Source organism: Argopecten irradians, unplaced genomic scaffold, assembly GCF_041381155.1.
Source record: "Argopecten irradians isolate NY unplaced genomic scaffold, Ai_NY scaffold_1081, whole genome shotgun sequence".
NCBI lineage: Eukaryota > Metazoa > Mollusca > Bivalvia > Pectinida > Pectinidae > Argopecten > Argopecten irradians.
Genome location: NW_027188548.1, coordinates 819 through 19,664, shown reverse-complemented (window position 1 = coordinate 19,664; position 18,846 = coordinate 819). Strand labels below are relative to the sequence as shown.

The window sequence follows — 18,846 nt, the reverse complement described above, 5'->3', positions numbered from 1 at the left end:
TTTTAGAAACGTACCTGAATATAATATTCAATTCAGTACCCCTCTTATAGATTTTAGAAATGTATCTGAAAATAATATTCAATTCAGTATCTTATAGATTTTAGAAACGTACCTGAAAATAATATTCAATTCAGTATCTTATAGATTTTAGAAATGTATCTGAAAATAATATTCAATTCAGTATCTTATAGATTTTAGAAACGTACCTGAAAATAATATTCAATTCAGTATCTTATAGATTTTAGAAACGTACCTGAAAATAATATTCAATTCAGTATCTTATAGATTTTAGAAACGTACCTGATCTTCCATCATGTCCTCCGTGTCGTCGGGGAACTCAGCCTGGGCCGAGTATTTAGCAGCCTCTTGTGCTGCCTGTTGCATGGAATGAGAGAGATCATCCGACTGACTACCACCCTCCGATTTATCGCCTCTGTCTGTCCCGGGGTCGTCCGGAGAATCTATATCCATGTCGTCGCCACTGTCCGCTGAAATGCTCTCCACCCCGGACAACGCTAATTTTACCTCCTCCTTCTCTGGTTCCTCAGCGCCAGATTGATTGTCCTCTTCGTCGTCCATGGAGTCCATCTTGTCCAGAACACTACTGATTTTCTCAAGGTCTGCACTGATATTGTTCACCCCAGAAGCACTATTATTATTCGCGGAAATGCTTGGCAACGAGGATGGCTGTTCCGTTTGCCTCCCACTGCCAGACAATCCTGGTAATGTTTGTGAATTGGATCTACTCACAACAATAGGTCCACCTAAACCTGGAATTTGCTGATCCGAACCTCCCCAGCCGAATGAGAATCCAGTCTGGGTTGTCTCCCCTAGTCCAACAGTGAAACCTAGCCCCTGTGGTGCCTGCTGTTCCGTTTCACTCCCTCCTACAGCATCGCCCTGTATTGCAGGCCGATCTGTTTGCCCCCCTCCACCATCTAATGACGGCTCTTCCACAGTATTTGTCTGTATATGGCTGTTATTTTGAATGTCATTAGATTGTGCTACAGAGTCATTTTGAGTTGTCTCCCCTACACCGTTATCACTGAGTCTGCTGTTAAGATCAGCTGAATTGTTTATCTGTTCCGAGTTGCCGTTTCCTTCCACGTTAATTTTGTCGTCCTCGTCGACAGGAACCATGGTCGGGAGAGCAGGAAGAGAATCAGTGTTATCTATATCAACAAGAAAACAAAAATTTTAGTAACATCAACACTGCAATCTATTTAAAGGATCTAGTATGATTCTTAATACATAGTTAACAAGAGGCCCATGGGCCTTAACAGATACAGAACTCAAGTGTTTTTCCTGGGCATTTTGGGGAAATTGTCACCACTCACCTGGTGAAAATTGGGAAATTTTGTGCGAAAAAAGTATGAAATGAAAAATTTTAACGGTGTTTATGGAAATTTTGGAAAAGGTTGAAATAAACAATTATCCTTCTCTAAGAATCAAGTGTAATATTGTATACTAAAATATGACGTTCAGAATTGGGATTTCGGGAATTTTTTTGTTTCGTCACACAAAATAGGCGTCAACTTGATTCATCTCGTCACCTTGCCTCCCAATCTGTATCCATTAATCGGCATCCATATCCACAACAAGTGCCCCACTCTTCACCCAACTTGTTCAAAAGGTTTGAAAGCTTGTATAAAACCTAGCCACTGTAAACCAATGGCTTAGTTATACTCCTATCCCTTATTTGAAACCATAGCAACCAAATGTTTCTCCATTGTATTTCCATGGTAACTGATATTGAATTACATGACATGACAAATTAATTACAGAAGTCCATGTTATAACAATTGTTTTAACAAAGTTGATAAAAACTAACAAGTTATTGGCCATTTTACAAGACTTATGTAAAGAAACATATGGCAACCTAAATTATAGCTAAAGAAAAATATCTAAACTTGGCCAATAAACATTGTTTTATCAAAACTAAACCAGTAATTAAGGAGTAGTCTGGAAATATTTTTCTGTAGAGACAAGACAGGTGAATCAACATGCTGATTCCAGTATCCCCACCAAACTTTATTTGGGATAGTTTTTCTTGACTTTATAGTATTTGCATATTACAGAGGTAGCTGCTCGTGTCAGCAGGTATTGATTGTGACGTCATGTGTTTGCGTGCGTTACATCATATTTTTTTTTTTTATCAAAGGGAGGTAACTCTGTAATATGCAAAGACAGAATACGTAATTTACCAAAGTGTCATACCTATAGGTTGTGAGATTTCATTTTCCTTGTTTTCACGTTCTTTCATCACTTCCACCTGTTTATGATGGTGTCGTCTGTGTCCGGAATCTTTGGGCGTTGTCTGTGATTAGTAAAATACAGAATTAACAAACAAAATCGTCTTTCCTGCATAATATAAACTACATCAGATTTATAAGCAGACACTATGAAATACTTGAATTATTTCTTTTTTCACATGCCCATTACTTTTGCTATTTTACAAAAATGTGATTTTCACAAAGGGACTTATTCATGTACCTCATGAAACTTGATAACGTTTGTGCTAGACTGTTGTTTCTTTTGGTGATGGCATGATGTTAAAATTTGATATCCTGCGCTAATGTAGTTTCAGTGGAAATATTACAAAGACTTATGTTCCATCATGACCACCACTGGGTACTGATACCAGTCCCGCACAAACGTTATCAGGTATCACATGGTACATGAATTAGTCCCATTGAAGTAAACACAAGTTTATCTCCATGATCGTATATATATCTACCTTTCTTGTAGGTATAGGGATATTCAGTTATTTAATTCCACCAACTTGTTACGACATAAAAATCGTAAAATTTGGTAGCTGCAAATAAAAGTTGGTTAACAGTTCTGTACTAGTAACAGCTATAGTCAGTTAAGTATGGCCTTCCCTATATGTTTGGTGTGTGTGAATGTTTTGGGAGGCTGCGGTAAATTAGTATTGTGTCTCCTTGTGATAGTGGAACTCTTGTTATTTTTTATAGTGCTATCTCACTGAATAAAGCTGCCAAAGACACTGAACAGCACATCTCACCTTGTCACATTATACCGACAACAAAACAAACGTGCTAAAAATTTGATTCACCAATATTCAGTTAACTCATGAACTACAAGCTTTGATAAGAATTAATCCTGATGAATATAATATTAATATTGAATATTATATAGATAATATTCCTGAGCCCTTCAGTTTCCGCCTGGACCTGGTTATTTTGTGTATATAATATTTGTTGTTCATGACTTTATGAATGACGTTTACATAGAACGATCCTATACTTACCGGAGTTCCCATTTCAACATCTCCAGCCAGGAAGAAGCCTTTGAACTTATGATAAATAAGTTCTGCCTTTTTCCGTATTCTGTCACTACCCTTAAATTTTCTTATCTAAAGAAAAAGTTAATTCAAGAAATTATATTTAAAACTATCAAAAACTAGTTTCTGGTTTAAAAACAGTAAACTGTAAAGCTAGTGCATAGAATATAATCATAAATTTTTTTTTTTTCTTCTCCTAAAGATCAAGAATTTGTTAAATCATTTTAACATCACAATATCAGGGTCTAATATTATTTATTATTATCTCGTTTACCCCCAAAATTATATTTGTACTCTTTTGATTCAAAGCCTGGAACAGTTCATTATCAATTTTCAGGGGTGATGAGTTAATTTAGGTGCAATGATGTAACATAAATATACTTTTAACAAGACAAGAGTTGTACAAAGTTGAACGCATGAAGCTATGGTATTTTTCAATCTTGAAACAAACAAGTGAGTGAATAATTAAATTTCAACAATTTTTACCATTTTAATGGTTTTCATGATGTCTGGATTTTTTTTCAGGAGTACTTGGTTAACGGGTAGGTTGTTGAGATCGTCCATGATGGCAAGACATTTATCTACATCCTGTAAAATAACCAACATTCAGTTAAGATAAAGACACAGATATCCATATCGTACCTAACTACATAACGTCGATTTCTCAATGGACAGGCAGCTTTTGCTATCACGCTATCATCATATATTTTTCTGAGATACTTTTTTATTTTGGCCATTTCGAGCATACGCAGCTGTACAAAAGTGACCGTTTATAACAAAGATACTACTGTATATGTTCTTATTTTGCACTAATTCCATTTTCATGCTTTTCGGGCAGTCTGTACAGGACTAAGTTTTGACAAGGGGTATTTCCAGTATTGAAACTCTTTATAACCATACTAATAAATCATAATCAAATTTTCTTTTTTTATTTTGTTAAATTTGACTGTGCTAAAATAAGCAAATTTACAGTAAATGGCCTCCAACAAAAATCAACAAAATTTTAGAGTTTATGCCATTATAAATGATTGGTTGTAGATGTCAATATATTTTGTATTTGCATATTACAGAGTTATCTGCCCTTACAAATAGGTATTGATTGTGACGATATGTAACATCATACTTTCTGAAGAAAACAACTTGAATTTTGCTCACATAATAACGAGGTCACAATGGATAACTACCCCTAAGGGAGCTAACTCTAATATGCAGAGACGGAAAAGGCCTTGAGCCAATAAACCAAATCTTACCACAGAATCTTTCTGCACACACTTCTTGATTTCCTTGTCCATCGCTACAAGTTTGGACTCGGTTTGAATGACTGAAGAGAATATTTATGTCATTATTCTTAAAATCATGAATAATAGATTGCATTTAATGGCCAAATTTCGTATGAACAGTTTAATATGTTCATGGGTCAAATGCTTCACAATTTTGACTTATTAAACACAAAAAATATAACAAATCCCATTTTCATGATTCTGCCATCAGAACTTATAATCACATATAGATGTATGCTTATTTGTGAATTCTAAACTTTTGTGAACACACTGACCATCCAACAATATCTCCAAAAATTATCCTCCCTATGAAAACTACAAGCTATAAGATGGTACCTTAATACCAGCAGTGTATTAAAGTTGCCTTGACACATGATGTGTTGTATAATTTTTCTGTATTGAATACCCCAACTTACAATATGAATTTATATACTTTTTCCTTCTTTGCCCTCATTATATTTTTTTTTCACGCTTTTTCTTTTTACCGCTCACTTCTCTCGTCGTTCTTTTCCTGTAATGGAAAAGAAATGGAAAAAAAGAAAATTCAAAAATAGTCTAAGCAAAAGAAATGGTTCCAATTTAGTTTTTAAAATTGAACAACCATCTGCCCACAACTAGGCGTGTTTAAAATTGATATCTATGTAGTCATCAGATCTGTTTTGTGACATATTTAGATAAAATGTATTTGTGTTGCATGTTTGTTGTAGAATTATTTGGCAAGGTGCAAAGTAAGTATGAATAAATTTCTAAAACTATCGGTTCCAGGACCATAACTTACAATTCCCGTAACGGCGTTCTCTTTCTTCCTTCGTCAATACTTAGTCTTGTCTTCTCTCATGCATCCCTTTTCAGGCCTTTAGCTTTTTCTTCTCTTTCTTCAGTTCACGTCCTGTCTTTCATCCTGAAAATTAGAAATGCTAAGCTCGTGATATTTCTATGCCCATGATGAAAGTATTAGGTATAATTCTAGGGGCTCTTAGGGGACCGATTATGGCATCAAATTTTCCAACGACATTTCCTTACTAATTTTGGACCTCGAATCTCAGAAACTAATATACGCTAACTCCTAGTCAATTATTGCCGTCTCCCTCATGATGAGGGTTAAAGTCATTCTAGCCAAATTAAGTTCATGTTAGTCTTCATTTTTTCTATCATTCTTTAGTTCTTTTTCATATTCCTAGAATGTGGTATAGTATAGAGTTATCTGCCCTCTGTCAAGAGTAGGTATTGATTTGTGACGTCATGGTGTTTGACCTATATCGTAATGCAAAGAACTTTTTCATATGATAAAACCCCCCAATATGAGTATGTTTTTACAAAAAATGATTGACCATCACAATGGATACTCCTCATTACCAACAAGAGAGGGTAACTCTAATATATGAAGTTACCACAAGGGCTGAAGATGTACGTCATGATACTGTTGTCGTTAGTATTCAAAATGTAAATAATAAAAGAACGTTGTATATTAAGTCAAATACCATGTTGCTAAAATCTAGCCATTTTGTGGAGAAATATCCTGGAGAAAGCCGAACTTCATATTCATTGCTATCACTGCTCTGTCATAGTTGACATAATGGTTAAAATGAATTTCGAGCTGTATAAGGGTGTAATAATATTTAGCGTAGCTAATGGGATTGCACTCAAGAATTTGTAGTGGTATTACAATTATCGTCGCCATTATGGCAATTTGTTTTATATATGACTTATCATAAAAGCTGACGGGCGGTGTTTTAGAGTCACTTACGTGGGTTGAGTAATCCATCCTGAATATTGGAGCGCTCGGGGGTGGTAGAGGAAAGGATAGTTAAACGGTTTATGGGAATAAAAACACACATCCTGTGTGGCATATGCTATAGGTACTCGGGGGAGTCGACGCAGTGGGCGGGGGGGAGGGCGCGCGGGTGGGGGCGGGAGCCCCGAGATGGTGTAGCGGGTTGGTCGGGGTCACAGGGGGTTACGGGGGGCTGTGGGCTCGGGGGGGACCGCTCGGGCTAGGGATGGTGGGTGGGGGAAGCCGCTAGGCCAGGAGCGCGAGATCGTGGGGGCAGACCCGGGCGGGGCCGGAACTTCTGACGAGGCAGGCCGGCTCCGCCGGCGGGGCCGCCAGGGGCTGCGGCTCAGCCAGGGGGGACGCCGCGCATGCGGTTGGCGAGGGGCAGCCTAAATCTTCATGGTTGGTGGTGTTGATGGTTTGTGTGTTGTGGGGATAGACCTTCGCCAGGTGCATGCATGCTGTCGCGCAGCGGAGGCTCAACGAAAAGAGGCACAGCTGAACGGAGGCCGGATGCAGGCATGGGACGGGGCGGAGCAACCTGTGCTCCACTCGCGCTCCCCCAGGGGGGGAGACCGGCGCGCGCGGACGCCGCTCGTGGGCCGTCCACACCGCGTGCCGGCACCCCCACCAGCCCCGGCGACTTAATAAATAGCCGGGCGGGAATCGAGCCCCCGCAGCGGTCCGGCGTCGCCGGACGATACGGGGCGCACTCACGTGAGACGACGCGCAGCTACGAGCCGAGTGGGGAGTCGTTCACGCGAATCAGCGCAGCACCCGCCGCATGCGAACAGCAGCAATCAGGACCCTCGAAGGCCGCGGAGAACCCGAGCACGTGCCCCGCGCCAATGTACGCGCCCGAGCGGCGAGACGAAAGAGCGCACTACAGTAGGTGCGCGCGCCGCGAGACATGCGGCTTGTGGGCTCGCCGACCGGCGGCAGGCGCAGCGCCAGATACGCGACTGCCGGCGAGCGGGGGCAGGACGGATCACCGCACATGGCATGGACGCCGTGGCAGCGCGGCGGCGCGGTTCAGCAAGTAGTGGGGGTTAACACAGACACACCGACGGGTGCAGTGCAGTGGGGAATAGCGCCCACCGCCAGCGTAGGGGGCACACAGCGCGGCGCGACGTGGCAGATACGCCCGGAGGTGGTGGCAGGAGTAAGCCGCCCCACTGGCGGGCTGTACGTACGGACCCCTCGGCGCCACAGCGCCATGACATAGAGTCAACATAGAGCGGCGCAAAAGACTGGCATGCATTCCGGGGTCAAAGTGAGCAAGAGTCGGGCGGGCGAACCCAGCGGGCCGGGAGGCGCGCCATGCGGCCTCGGGACTCACTGAAAAAGCAGGGCCGATGCGACGCACGCACGGCGCGGCTGGGTCGGTAAGCGTGGCAGAAAAGGGCGGGTACTCCCGAATAGGGTGGGCCGGACCCCTCCGCCCAATTCCTCACTCACACACACTACGACGGACGAGTAGCTACTGCAAGCTCGAACGACCAGAGCGGCTTGCGCGCCAGTCCGCGGTTCGTGTCGAGGAAGAGCAAGCACCCTGCGGTATGCCGCTCTAGGCCTTAAAACCGCGCACTCAGTGCAGCGCTCCTCGGGTTGGCCGAGCGGCCCGGCCATGCAGCGGTGCTAGGCGCCGGGCATCGCACCGAAGAGCCACCAGGGCGGCTCCAGGGGAGCGTCCGGCCAGCGCCGTCCGATGTGGCTGGGTCAGTCGCCTTTGTCTGTGTCCGTTACACATGTTCGTCCTTTCATCCTCTGAATACTGACTTTCTACAGACTTCTTTCTCTTTTTATCACTTTCTTATCTCAGTTCTCTCAGAATCCCTCACTTTTTTTTTTTCTTTTTTGGCTTTCCATTCTTTCTCTTTTTTTACTATCCTGTTCATCAGAGAAAAACAAAGAACATTGTCAACGTACTTGGAGAGCAGAGTTTAACACTTTTGTGAGTGTGTTTTTTTTTCGCCCATCATTTTCCACAGTTTCACATGCTCTAAAAATCAGTGGATTTCTGAACACGCATCGAATATATTCAGGAAAACACATTGATTTTCTGAGAAGAACAATAACTAACAAAAGATGGTCTAGGGATTCCATTTCTAAATTTTCAAAAGGTTTCAAATCTGTATCTACATGTTAGTCCTGCATAAACTTGGAGTTTTTATTAATACCATACCAGATAGAGTAGCAAAATCACAATTACAGAAAGTCCATTAGTTTAAAAAGATGAAAGATTTTGGAAGATAAATGCATGATCGAGGTTATTGTTTCAAAAACTACTTATTTAGAACTAAAAGCGTTGTTAATGGTGTGAGGCAGAAAACTTATAATTAATCCTAAAATTTTTCAAAATTGTTTTTTTTTAGCGTTATTAATCTTGCCTCGTGACAAATTTTACCTTCTTTGAAACTACCTTACCGTCAGCCCTCGCGTGTCGTTCTTTCTTACTCCCTTTCGTTTTCCCGGCTCGGGGTTTGGCCAGGGGCTCGTTTTTATGGCGACACTTTGTCTTGGCCTTTTGCTTCTCCTCTTTTCTCTTCTCCCACGTTCTGCATCTTTCCTTCTAACACCTCCCTCGTTGGTTAGTTATTGATTCTTTCGGCCGCCTCTGTTTCAATCTCCTGTAAAGGTTAGTTATTTATCACATAACTGGAACAATCTGTAGGTTATTATATATGATAATTAACATGATTACGAAATGGTAGAGTGTGAAAGGTTGAACTTAATATATAATGGTTCTACATATATCTTTTCAAGTAGGTGACGTGACTGTGTAGGTTCAAGCACATGTCTGTTTCCATATTTACAATAGTATATGTATACGTACATGTAAAGTATATTGGATAACGCCAACTTCTGTTAGGGTCATTGTATTGCTACTAATTACATAGCCATCGTGATTTAATTATGTTACATGATATAGTCTATGGAGCAAAACATGGTTGCCCTCTATGTTAATACTGCATCTACGTGGGGTCAACTGTTCCAGGTATTTGGCTTTCCATACCCAAAATATTGATCATATGTTATCCCGATGTTCTGCTATATTTAACTCGCTCTACAATAATCTCTGTACAGTAGGTCGAATTCCTCAAGACTCCAATATAAAAAGACAGTTATCATACCAATCACTGAATCTGCGTGTTAAGCTTTTACATCTACCCAAACGGACCTCACAACAACCTACGAAACTACACGCACAGATATAAACATCATACAATTTAATACTCAAAGAGTATCGAGAATGTATGTATACACACTTACAATTACAGTTATTCGGGACATTTACCTCAAGCCCATGTTATACGGCTACGGTTCAGAAATATTGTATGTTCACAGTCAAATAACGCAATTAATAACTTACACAATTTGTACTTTAGATGTCCTAATTTTATAGAATGCTGTCGCGCCGTTGATTGTCTCAGTAGATGGGAAACGGCCCCATTTCTGAGCCAGTTTTTCTTCTTTGTATTCAATGCCAAAATTAAAAAGTTACCTTCAACTTATATTTCTCTTAATAAAAAGTTATGTGAAAAATTTGCAATCTTACACTCGTGGACTATGTTTATATGAAAATTTATCGAACTTGTTTAATAATTTATCTACATAGGCATATCATTTCAAGAAACATCTTGTTTGCTAAACACTCTATTACATAGACACTGACATGTGAAAATCCCAAATATATGTTCTGATTTTCTTAAAAACCCAAAACAGATACCACTTGAGATAGTGATGCCAAAACGACACCACCTAGTGCGTAGGTGTGGATAGTATTATTTTCCTGAAAATAGCGTTACGACAAACTCATTTGAACCCTTAAGGCTGGTGAAGATTAGTTTACTGAAATCTCGTTTCCTATAAAATCTCCCAGCACAGGGCGGTAAAGGTTTTTTATCAGAGGATAGTGGGACTTCTATAAAGGATGTAAATAAAATATGGTTAAGAGAATCACAATTGAGCTCTTATCTTTCCATTAGAGCCAAAATAATTATTCTGAATGTTTCTAGTTACACAAATAGGTTAAGGTTTTGAAAAAAAAAAAAAAAAAGGTTTTTACGGGGGTAGGCTACTATTTCATCATTTAAACGAGTATATAATATATTTCGGGATTCAGGCTAGCTAGAAGTCTTTTTATTCCTCTATAGTAATTCAACTTCATCTTGGTACTTAACAAGTGTAACAAACTGCTTTGAACACAAACTTTATTATTGAAAGGTTGAGATAAAATAACTAGGTTCTTGAGGTTAAAAACTAGGTGTAGGTAGGGGTATCGGAAACACATATTTCGCCTTCCTTAGCCTTGTAAACTTACTTCTCCTCTGCATCCTTTATCTTTTGTTCCATCGCCTTTTTCCTTTCATGCATCTTTTTTCTTCCAATACTACTCACCCACCATCGTCCGAATCATCACTGTAACAGAGTAACCCAATCAAACTAGTCATTATTACTCACATCAATGCAAATACCGACCAATCAACATCACTGTTACAGATTTTCCTCTAACAAAACCATTAAAACCAATCGCCATTACTAAAACTCATTATCGACCAATACATCATTATTGCTTTCAAAAATGTAAAATACTGACCAATCAACAATCACTGTAAACACATATCGGCTACCAATCAACATCATTTATTGCTTACGTCATTTTCCAATCTATATCAACCAGCTATAATTTTCTCTATTATACATCAAAACTAAATTTAAATATTTCACTATAACAAATTAACTCAATCAATACTTAACCATCAATCATTGACCACATCAAAACATGTTTGTAACAATCATTGATTCCAAAGAACAGACTTCCTCAGTAAAGAAAATACTTTGATCAGGTTAAAGGGCATCTAAATGTGTTTTATAGACGACAACCTCAACCTGTCAACTGACGGGAGCTTTCACTGGATACAATTATCTCTACTTTTTCTGACTTCTTTCTTCCAGCCCCTGTAGATGCACGTCTTCAATTAAACAATATTAAAAATAAGGCATGATAATATCGAGTCTTAACCTTTCATGATATCTGACGACAAATAACCGCAGTTAAACATGTGTTGATATGAGATGCACACACATATATATATATATATGGAAATTGAACACATTGAAATGCCTCTTTGCAACTTTATTTTTGTTGGCCCCAAATAGCCAAAAGACTATGTGGACGTAAGTTGTCAAAATCAGATTCAAAACACAGAAATCTTTCTATTTCAGTACCAAGATATTTGCTTTATGTAAATTGGTTTGATTAATTCAACGTTCAGTTCAGGGTCATTTACGGCACATGCCGCATTTAGACAGCGGAGGAAATCCTGTTTATTTGGAGAAAAAACACCCCGACCAGCAATCAGCAAAACTAGCAAATGGCCTAACCTGGGATTCAAACTGGCAACCCAGAGGATGGAGGGCTTATAGTAATACATTTTGATTTCTTGACCACATGGCTACTGTGGAAACAATTATCATTTTCTTATTATTTTTTTAATAACCTTTTTAAAAAAATCTAATGTAATGTAACTTTTCCCACTGGTACAGTGACCTTTAACCCTACTGGGTACAGTGACCTTTAAACCCTACTGGTACAGTGACCTTTGACCCTACTGGTACAGTGACCTTTGACCCTACCTCCTCTTTTACTTGTGGACCCGCCTCCTCTGCTCTGTCTCCTCACTGGAGCAGGTTTTTTTGGATTTCTTTGGTTTTTCTTCAACGTCTTCATCCTCCTCCTCCTCCTTCTCATCTTTCTCTTCGTTTTCGTCATCTTCGCTGTCATCGCCAGATGACTCATCAGCTTTCTTTGATTTGCCTCCCTTGGATTTAGCTGAACCCTTCGGACGGCCACGGCCCTTAGGTTTCTTCTCTTCTAAGTCAAAGTCCTATATAAAACGAAAGAAGCCTTGTTTGTAAAAGTCCCCAAAGCAAAATTACGATTCATGCAGCAGAGCTGTGCTGTACTTTTTTTACTCATATAATATGATTATCACAATTGCGGTTATTTTTTTTTTTAAAGTTTATAAATAACAATTTTAACCATAGAATTTCTGTGTTTATCACCTACGAAAAAGATAAAAACACCCAAACAATGAAGATTCTCTGTGTAAATCTGTTTTAATTTTGTTGTTTTGCTGCTTGTTTCACCGTCTTTATATAAAATACAAAAAACTCATCATCAGAATTATCAGAAGGAGGTGACTCGATTTCATCGAAGTCTTCATCCTCCTCTGGTTCTTCTTCTGCTCCTTCTTCCTCCTCCTCTACCACTGCTTCTTTCTTCGCTCTCTTGGCAGGCTTTCCCTGTAAGAATTAAATCATCATATTGATGATATTTCACAGATTTTCAATCCTTATCAACAAAGGTTGTGTTTTGGGTTTTTTATTAGTTTAACATCCCGGATGTGCGCCCGCTTTATTGGCGGAGGAGAGCCAGAGTACCTGGAGGAAAACCATCCGACCAGCAGTCAGTATTTGGCAAGTACCTAGCTGCAATATTGTAGCTCAAAAGACAGAAAATGGTGTCGTCTTAAGAGCTACAACTGGTGCATTATTTCTGCTAATGGAGCAAAGCAAACCATTATTAAACGTGTGTTTGCATTTTACCGTACTTGTTTGATATCGCTTACCAGCTAGGCAATAAAAACTGAACCACATAAAATATCAAATCTCTCAGCGAGGACAGCATTCTAATCTAATTTCTAATGTACTGTGTAGTAAGTAATATTTGTGGGGGATTTTATTTCCACTAAAGTTCACATTATGGATACATAATAATAACCGTGCACGGTTTAATAACTCCATGAAAATCCTCATCCAAAATCATTGAATCGAATTATATTACTTGCCTGATCGTCTACAGATATAACGACTTATAAAATTATCAAAGATTAATGATTCACCGAAATTGTAAACCCCTGAAAATTTATGCGGAGTGTAAAAAAAATTTATCGTTGACTTGATTGCTTCGGAACTTATTTGCTGGGGTTTTTTTCCATTTCTACAATTTTATCTAGTGAAAAGGATAAAGATGCAGATGTTTCCCAATTTCATTGCAATCTTAAGGGCCAGTAGTAACATTTTTTTTTGACAAATGAGACAACCCCTGCAATATAAAAGTTTACAAAATAAATAGAAATATTTGATGATTAATCACACATACCCGAAATTTAAAACATCTTATTGCAGTTGGTCTTCTGTCCACTTTAACCCCTGTTGTTGCTCATTCCTGCACTTTTTCTGTGGGGTTCCTGGGCTTTGGGCAGTGTGTTCTGTGGTGTAGAAGGAAAATATTCAATACATTAAACACTGGCAGTCCACTGGTCACCGAGGTCAAATACTAGACTCCATTTTTACATCAAGGTATCGGTAACAGATGTTTCAGTCATGATCTATGGTCGTCCACTTGTTGGTATCCCCTAAAAAAACTGATTAAATGTCAAAACCTTGTTTAGGGAGCGATTAGACCACTTTCATTATTATTGTAAAATATTAACTGTACCTTTTTGTACCTCTGTTTTTTCACTGTCCACCACAATTGTTACCTTGTTACCAGTGTATTGGAGCGTTATCAAGACACTAGTTACTCTTTTTTGTCCTCGATGCATTTTAGACCCAATAATCACTAGGGGGGGGACCTAAATTCACCTTGTTTTACCACAGTATTATCCTACTAAACGGGAGTGAAAGGTACCTTGTGACCTCACAGTATTTTCTCTCTCGCATCCGGACCATTTTTACCCTTTTTCAACACACCTGTTATTTAACTCTATTCCCTCAGAGCAATAATAAACCTTTTTACCCAAGTAATTTACCACTATCCAGGACAATTTTACCGTGTTGACTACCGCTGTGAGTTCCCATCTTACCTGCTACAGACAATTGTTGTGATTCCACCCTTATTATTTTACCACTATCCTAACTATAATAACTTTTATATCCAGGTAGTAGACTCACTATACAGGGGACAATTTTACACTTTTTTGCCCCAGTAATATCCCACTTTCCAGTACAAATTAAACCTTTTTCACTTCCAGGTATTTACCCACGTTTCCAGACTCAATTTACCAGTTTCACCCCAGTGATTTAACCACTTATCAGAACAATTTACCTTGTTTGCACTTAGGTTTAAACCTCCTCCTCTTGTGCTTCATCCTGTCCTCTTTTCGGTTCTTCCCTCGACTTGTTCTCTTCTCAGGGGGTCCTCCTTCAAGCCGAGTACGAGAAACTTTTGCTGTTTATTTAAAAAAAACCAATTAATATAATTATACACTTCTGGGAATCAAAAACTGTCTAATGAAATACACACATCAATAAAATCACTCATCAATAAATGGTCTCTGATCATCCAATTTAATTAAACTGGGTTAATGAGACAATGCTACAATAGACTTGTCGGAAACTTGCTTTAGTTGCATAGTAGGAAGATTTGAAATTTCCTTGTCTCGCCCTCACAGGTATTTTTTTTTTATTAATCTCATTAGCAGTCATGTTCTGGGCGCAGTGATAAATTTAGGGGTTTCGAGATTCCAAAACAATTGTGGGTAAATGTACAATTTACCGTTGATTAGTCCCATCATCTGGTGATTATGGCGTCAATCATTTGACGTGAGTTTTGGTGACGTCATAAACACCAGAAGGTGGGGCTAATGGACAGTACAATTGTACTATATTCCACATCTTTTTTGTGATCTCAAAAGCCCATATTCCAAGGTGGAGACAAATTGATTGCAAAGTTTGCAAATTTCTTTTATACAGATACAGTCAAAAATTGTTTTAAGAGACCTTCCCGAAAGGAGATTGGTTAAAATAGGTTTCATATGACAGTTGGTCTCTTAATTGAATCGCCCCTTTCGAAAAAATATTAAATACATGTATCAATGTATATTGTGGGACATGTTTTGTTGTACTAAAAACAGTCAAAATAATAGGAAAACTATTAAATATATAATATATCACATAATCTAATACATCTTTTAATTATGTATTATATTTTAGGCACTTTTATTTTTCAATTATCTATTTATTTTTTATTTATCTTTCTGTTTTTATTCATGAATAAGATTAAAAATTTCTAAAACAAATATTTGTTTAGGCCTACCACTTATCTATCATAATTAGCTACAAAATTACAATGTATTTAAAAGCAGAAAAAAAAATAAAAATAGTTTTTAATGTTTTTTTTTTATTATTTTCTTTTATCATTTTATTCATTTATTTTATAGATAAAAAAATGGAGAGAAAAAAATAGTGTGAAAAAAAAAAATAATTAAAAAAAATCCGGAAATCAGCTATTTCCGACTCCTCTGTTACTAATCTCCCAAAATGGCTTGCCGTCATGCTTAGCTAGACCGATACATTTTCAGTACCATATTTCTACATTCATGTCGTTCTTATGTGAGTAAATCATTGTTCATCATTATTTTAGTTGGTTTTGGAAGTGATTATTCTTGATTTTTTATCACAAAACATCGTGAATAAATAGCACATTTTCCTTGCAATATCCAGGCTCGGACATGCAGACGGCTTCGGCCATCTGGTACCGAAAAGCCGATGGAGACTTCATGCAAGAGAATAAGTGCTAATTTATGTTTCTAACCCCGCGATATGTGAAAAACACCTAAAGTGATATATAAACCAGAGCCATTTGCGAACTAGACTCTTGTTGTCTTGCCTTTCTGCCCGGGGTTGGGTTGGATCCCCCCCAGACCTATAGGATAGCGTTAAACTTGGGCTTGGCTGTTTTTTTTTTATCTTTGCAATAGGAAGACAAATGCATGTGTGATTTTGGGTTCGTTAATATAACAAGAACTCTCGAGTGTCGTCCGCGGTATCCTATATGTTCATGCGTACTCGGCTGTGGCCGTAAGGACAGCCCGGTCGTTTTAATACAGTTAGATTATATAGTATATGCCTTTCACACCTGGGAGGATCAATTTAGGTCGGTTATAGACTGGTAAGGTCGACTGAATTCAGAAAGGTTCAGCAGAGGGGCAATTTGGACTGTTGTTCATTTCACCCCAAGGTTGTCAGTTACATAATACCACAAATGGGATGGTAGCTTGGTAATAATAAGAGTTGTCTGGAGACGCACTTTCAACTGGCTTCTAAGCCGACGGAGAATACAAGCCACATTTAGGAGATAAAAAAACTCAGCAGCCTTCCCTGCAATACTTGAAATTGGGTTATTTTAGTGATCTCCCATTAGTAGCCTTCGTTTGAAGAGCCTTTGATTTTGTCTTTTAATACTGCATACTTCTCTTTGTTTTCACTCATTATGGAAAACACGTCCTGTTTGGTGCCATGTAAAAGCACCAGTGCAAATTAATATTGAAATAAAAACCATCTTGCTTATTCAGTCTCCATAGCCAATATATGTCCTACTGATTAAAAATGCATGCAATAAAAGTGTAAGTGTAGTGTTTTTCCACAACTTTACTGCTTTCAATCTTCATTAAAATTATAATTAAATTTTTGCCCTACACTACTATTAGTGTATATTATGCTCCAATATAAGATCGAACAACTCCTTGTTTGGGGTCAGTTGGTTAGCCAATCAGCGTCTCGCATACAGAATCTTTAGCATGGTTGATTCATTCAGAAGTATAAACGACTAACAGTATCTCCCGAGATGTTCCAATTCAGGGGTCATGCTGAGGCGACCCGACGCAGTTGTTAGATCTGGTATTGGAGTGTAATGTAGAGTATCATAGTGGAGCAGAATTACAATTCTAATTTTTATTAGACTCGTATTGCTTTAGAAGAGGATTTTTTAATTACATTGAGACTTTTATTGCATAAAAAAATACCCCTAAAGTTGACCCTAGTTTATACAAAGTTTTCTGAAAGATAATAAAAGTCCTGATAAAAGGATCTAAGCTGTTAAAGATGCTCCACCGCCGACAGAGCTAGAGTATAAATGATATTCATCATTTGAACAATAATAAGTGTTTTTAATCGTGTATACATAAGTCTAATTAACACACAAAAAATAATAAAAAATAATTTATTTTGCCTTTGGGTCATGCACAATCAGTACTTCATTCCATATAGGATATAGTCACCCAAAATTTTTTCAGGATGCAATTAATTATTTTTTTTACATTTTTAACTTGAAGTAAAATTAGAAGCTCAAACTAAAGTAAGTAACTTTTGTAACTGAAGAAAAATACTAAATCGTCTGCTGCTGTTTTTTGATAGTGAAAAAATACCATTTGTCAGCGGTGGAGCATCTTTAAAAGTTGATAGCAGAACTCACGTTTCATGTGTTCCGTAGAAGAAAATTGGGAATTTCCCCTTGGGTGGCTTCACTGCTCCTTCAGGCAATTCATCAATCTATCAACAATACAAGATTAAATAAAACTTTCTTTTAAAAATATTAAACATTAAAGACAAAGATGTTGATGATAAAAAACTAATTGAAGATTTGGCTACATTTCCACAAGGTCATACCTTTCCTTTAATCTGAACATTTTCACTATATTCAAAACTTAATGGCATATTAAATTTTGAAAAATAGCTCTGACCACAATACCATCATTACATATTGTGTATTAATAATATATTAATAATATGTATAGTTTTATTATCAATACACCTTTTTATTTATTATGGTGCTCAGGTCAACAAGAGGATGGTCAAGGGTTGACACCCCAGACAAACAAGTCTAAATTCCGTAATGAAGGTTAGGGAAAACGATAATCTTTCATATGTCACAATCTTATGACTTAAATTTAGACTCAGCCAATCAAATATGACGTAGCACTTTGTAACACCATTTTTTATTGGCTAAACCTGTCTAAACTTAAGATTGTTTCTACTTTTAGACTTAATATAAGACTGTTTCATGATCTTAAGGCCAGGACTCCTCTAGATTAGTCTCATTAAACATGGGAACTTGTTGTACTTCAATTTAAATGTATTTGGATTGTGTTTTAATCTGATTAGGGAAGTTAGTGGCTACAAATGTCCACATGTACCTTAATCACAATGTCCTAATTATATTCATAACTGAAGGTCATTGTTTCCAGTTCTAAGTGTGACGACTGTCTTATTTGAAGAGGAAAGGAGTGACCTTAACTCTCTATGCAATCCTGAAACTCCGAACCATTACACTGGCAATACACCTTTAGACTAGAGAATTTCTCTTTAGCTCGACTGAGTATAGGACAATTTAGTCAGGGCTAGCTATAGGTCCTAAGTTTGATCATTACCAAAGCTTAAGGCAGTTACAGTCCATAACTTTAAGCACTAGTCCGATGCCCATGACTAGTAATTTTTACGGTCGGACTAGTGCCAATTTGTTATTAACTAGTACAATTGGACTAGTGGCTAACAACCTGATAAAAATTGGCATATGCTATATTTGCATTGTACAACAATTTTTGAGATTTACATTCAAGAATGCATCCAGGCTGTAATTTGGATCAAAAATCGTAAACTGATCATGACTAAATTGGTGAAGGAAAACGGCTGTATATGTA

The 18,846-nt window shown here is 38.1% G+C and overlaps 2 protein-coding genes across 2 annotated transcripts; both read right to left on the bottom strand.

Annotated features, from left to right (window-relative positions):
- Positions 1-300: 300 nt before the first annotated feature.
- LOC138313933 (uncharacterized) lies at positions 301-4,674 on the bottom strand (the record flags this gene model as incomplete). The annotated part of the gene is made up of 5 exons (XM_069254167.1): positions 4,555-4,674; positions 3,791-3,892; positions 3,272-3,376; positions 2,218-2,317; positions 301-1,172 (listed from the first exon to the last, which is right to left on the bottom strand). Coding segments are annotated over exons 1-5 (1,221 nt in total), but the record flags the coding sequence as incomplete, so codon positions are not given.
- A 7,332-nt stretch (positions 4,675-12,006) lies between these two features.
- On the bottom strand, positions 12,007-14,597 carry LOC138313932 (nucleolin-like; the record flags this gene model as incomplete). The annotated part of the gene is made up of 4 exons (XM_069254166.1): positions 12,007-12,249; positions 12,530-12,667; positions 13,213-13,220; positions 14,475-14,597. Coding segments are annotated over 4 exons (512 nt in total), but the record flags the coding sequence as incomplete, so codon positions are not given.
- Positions 14,598-18,846: the final 4,249 nt, after the last annotated feature.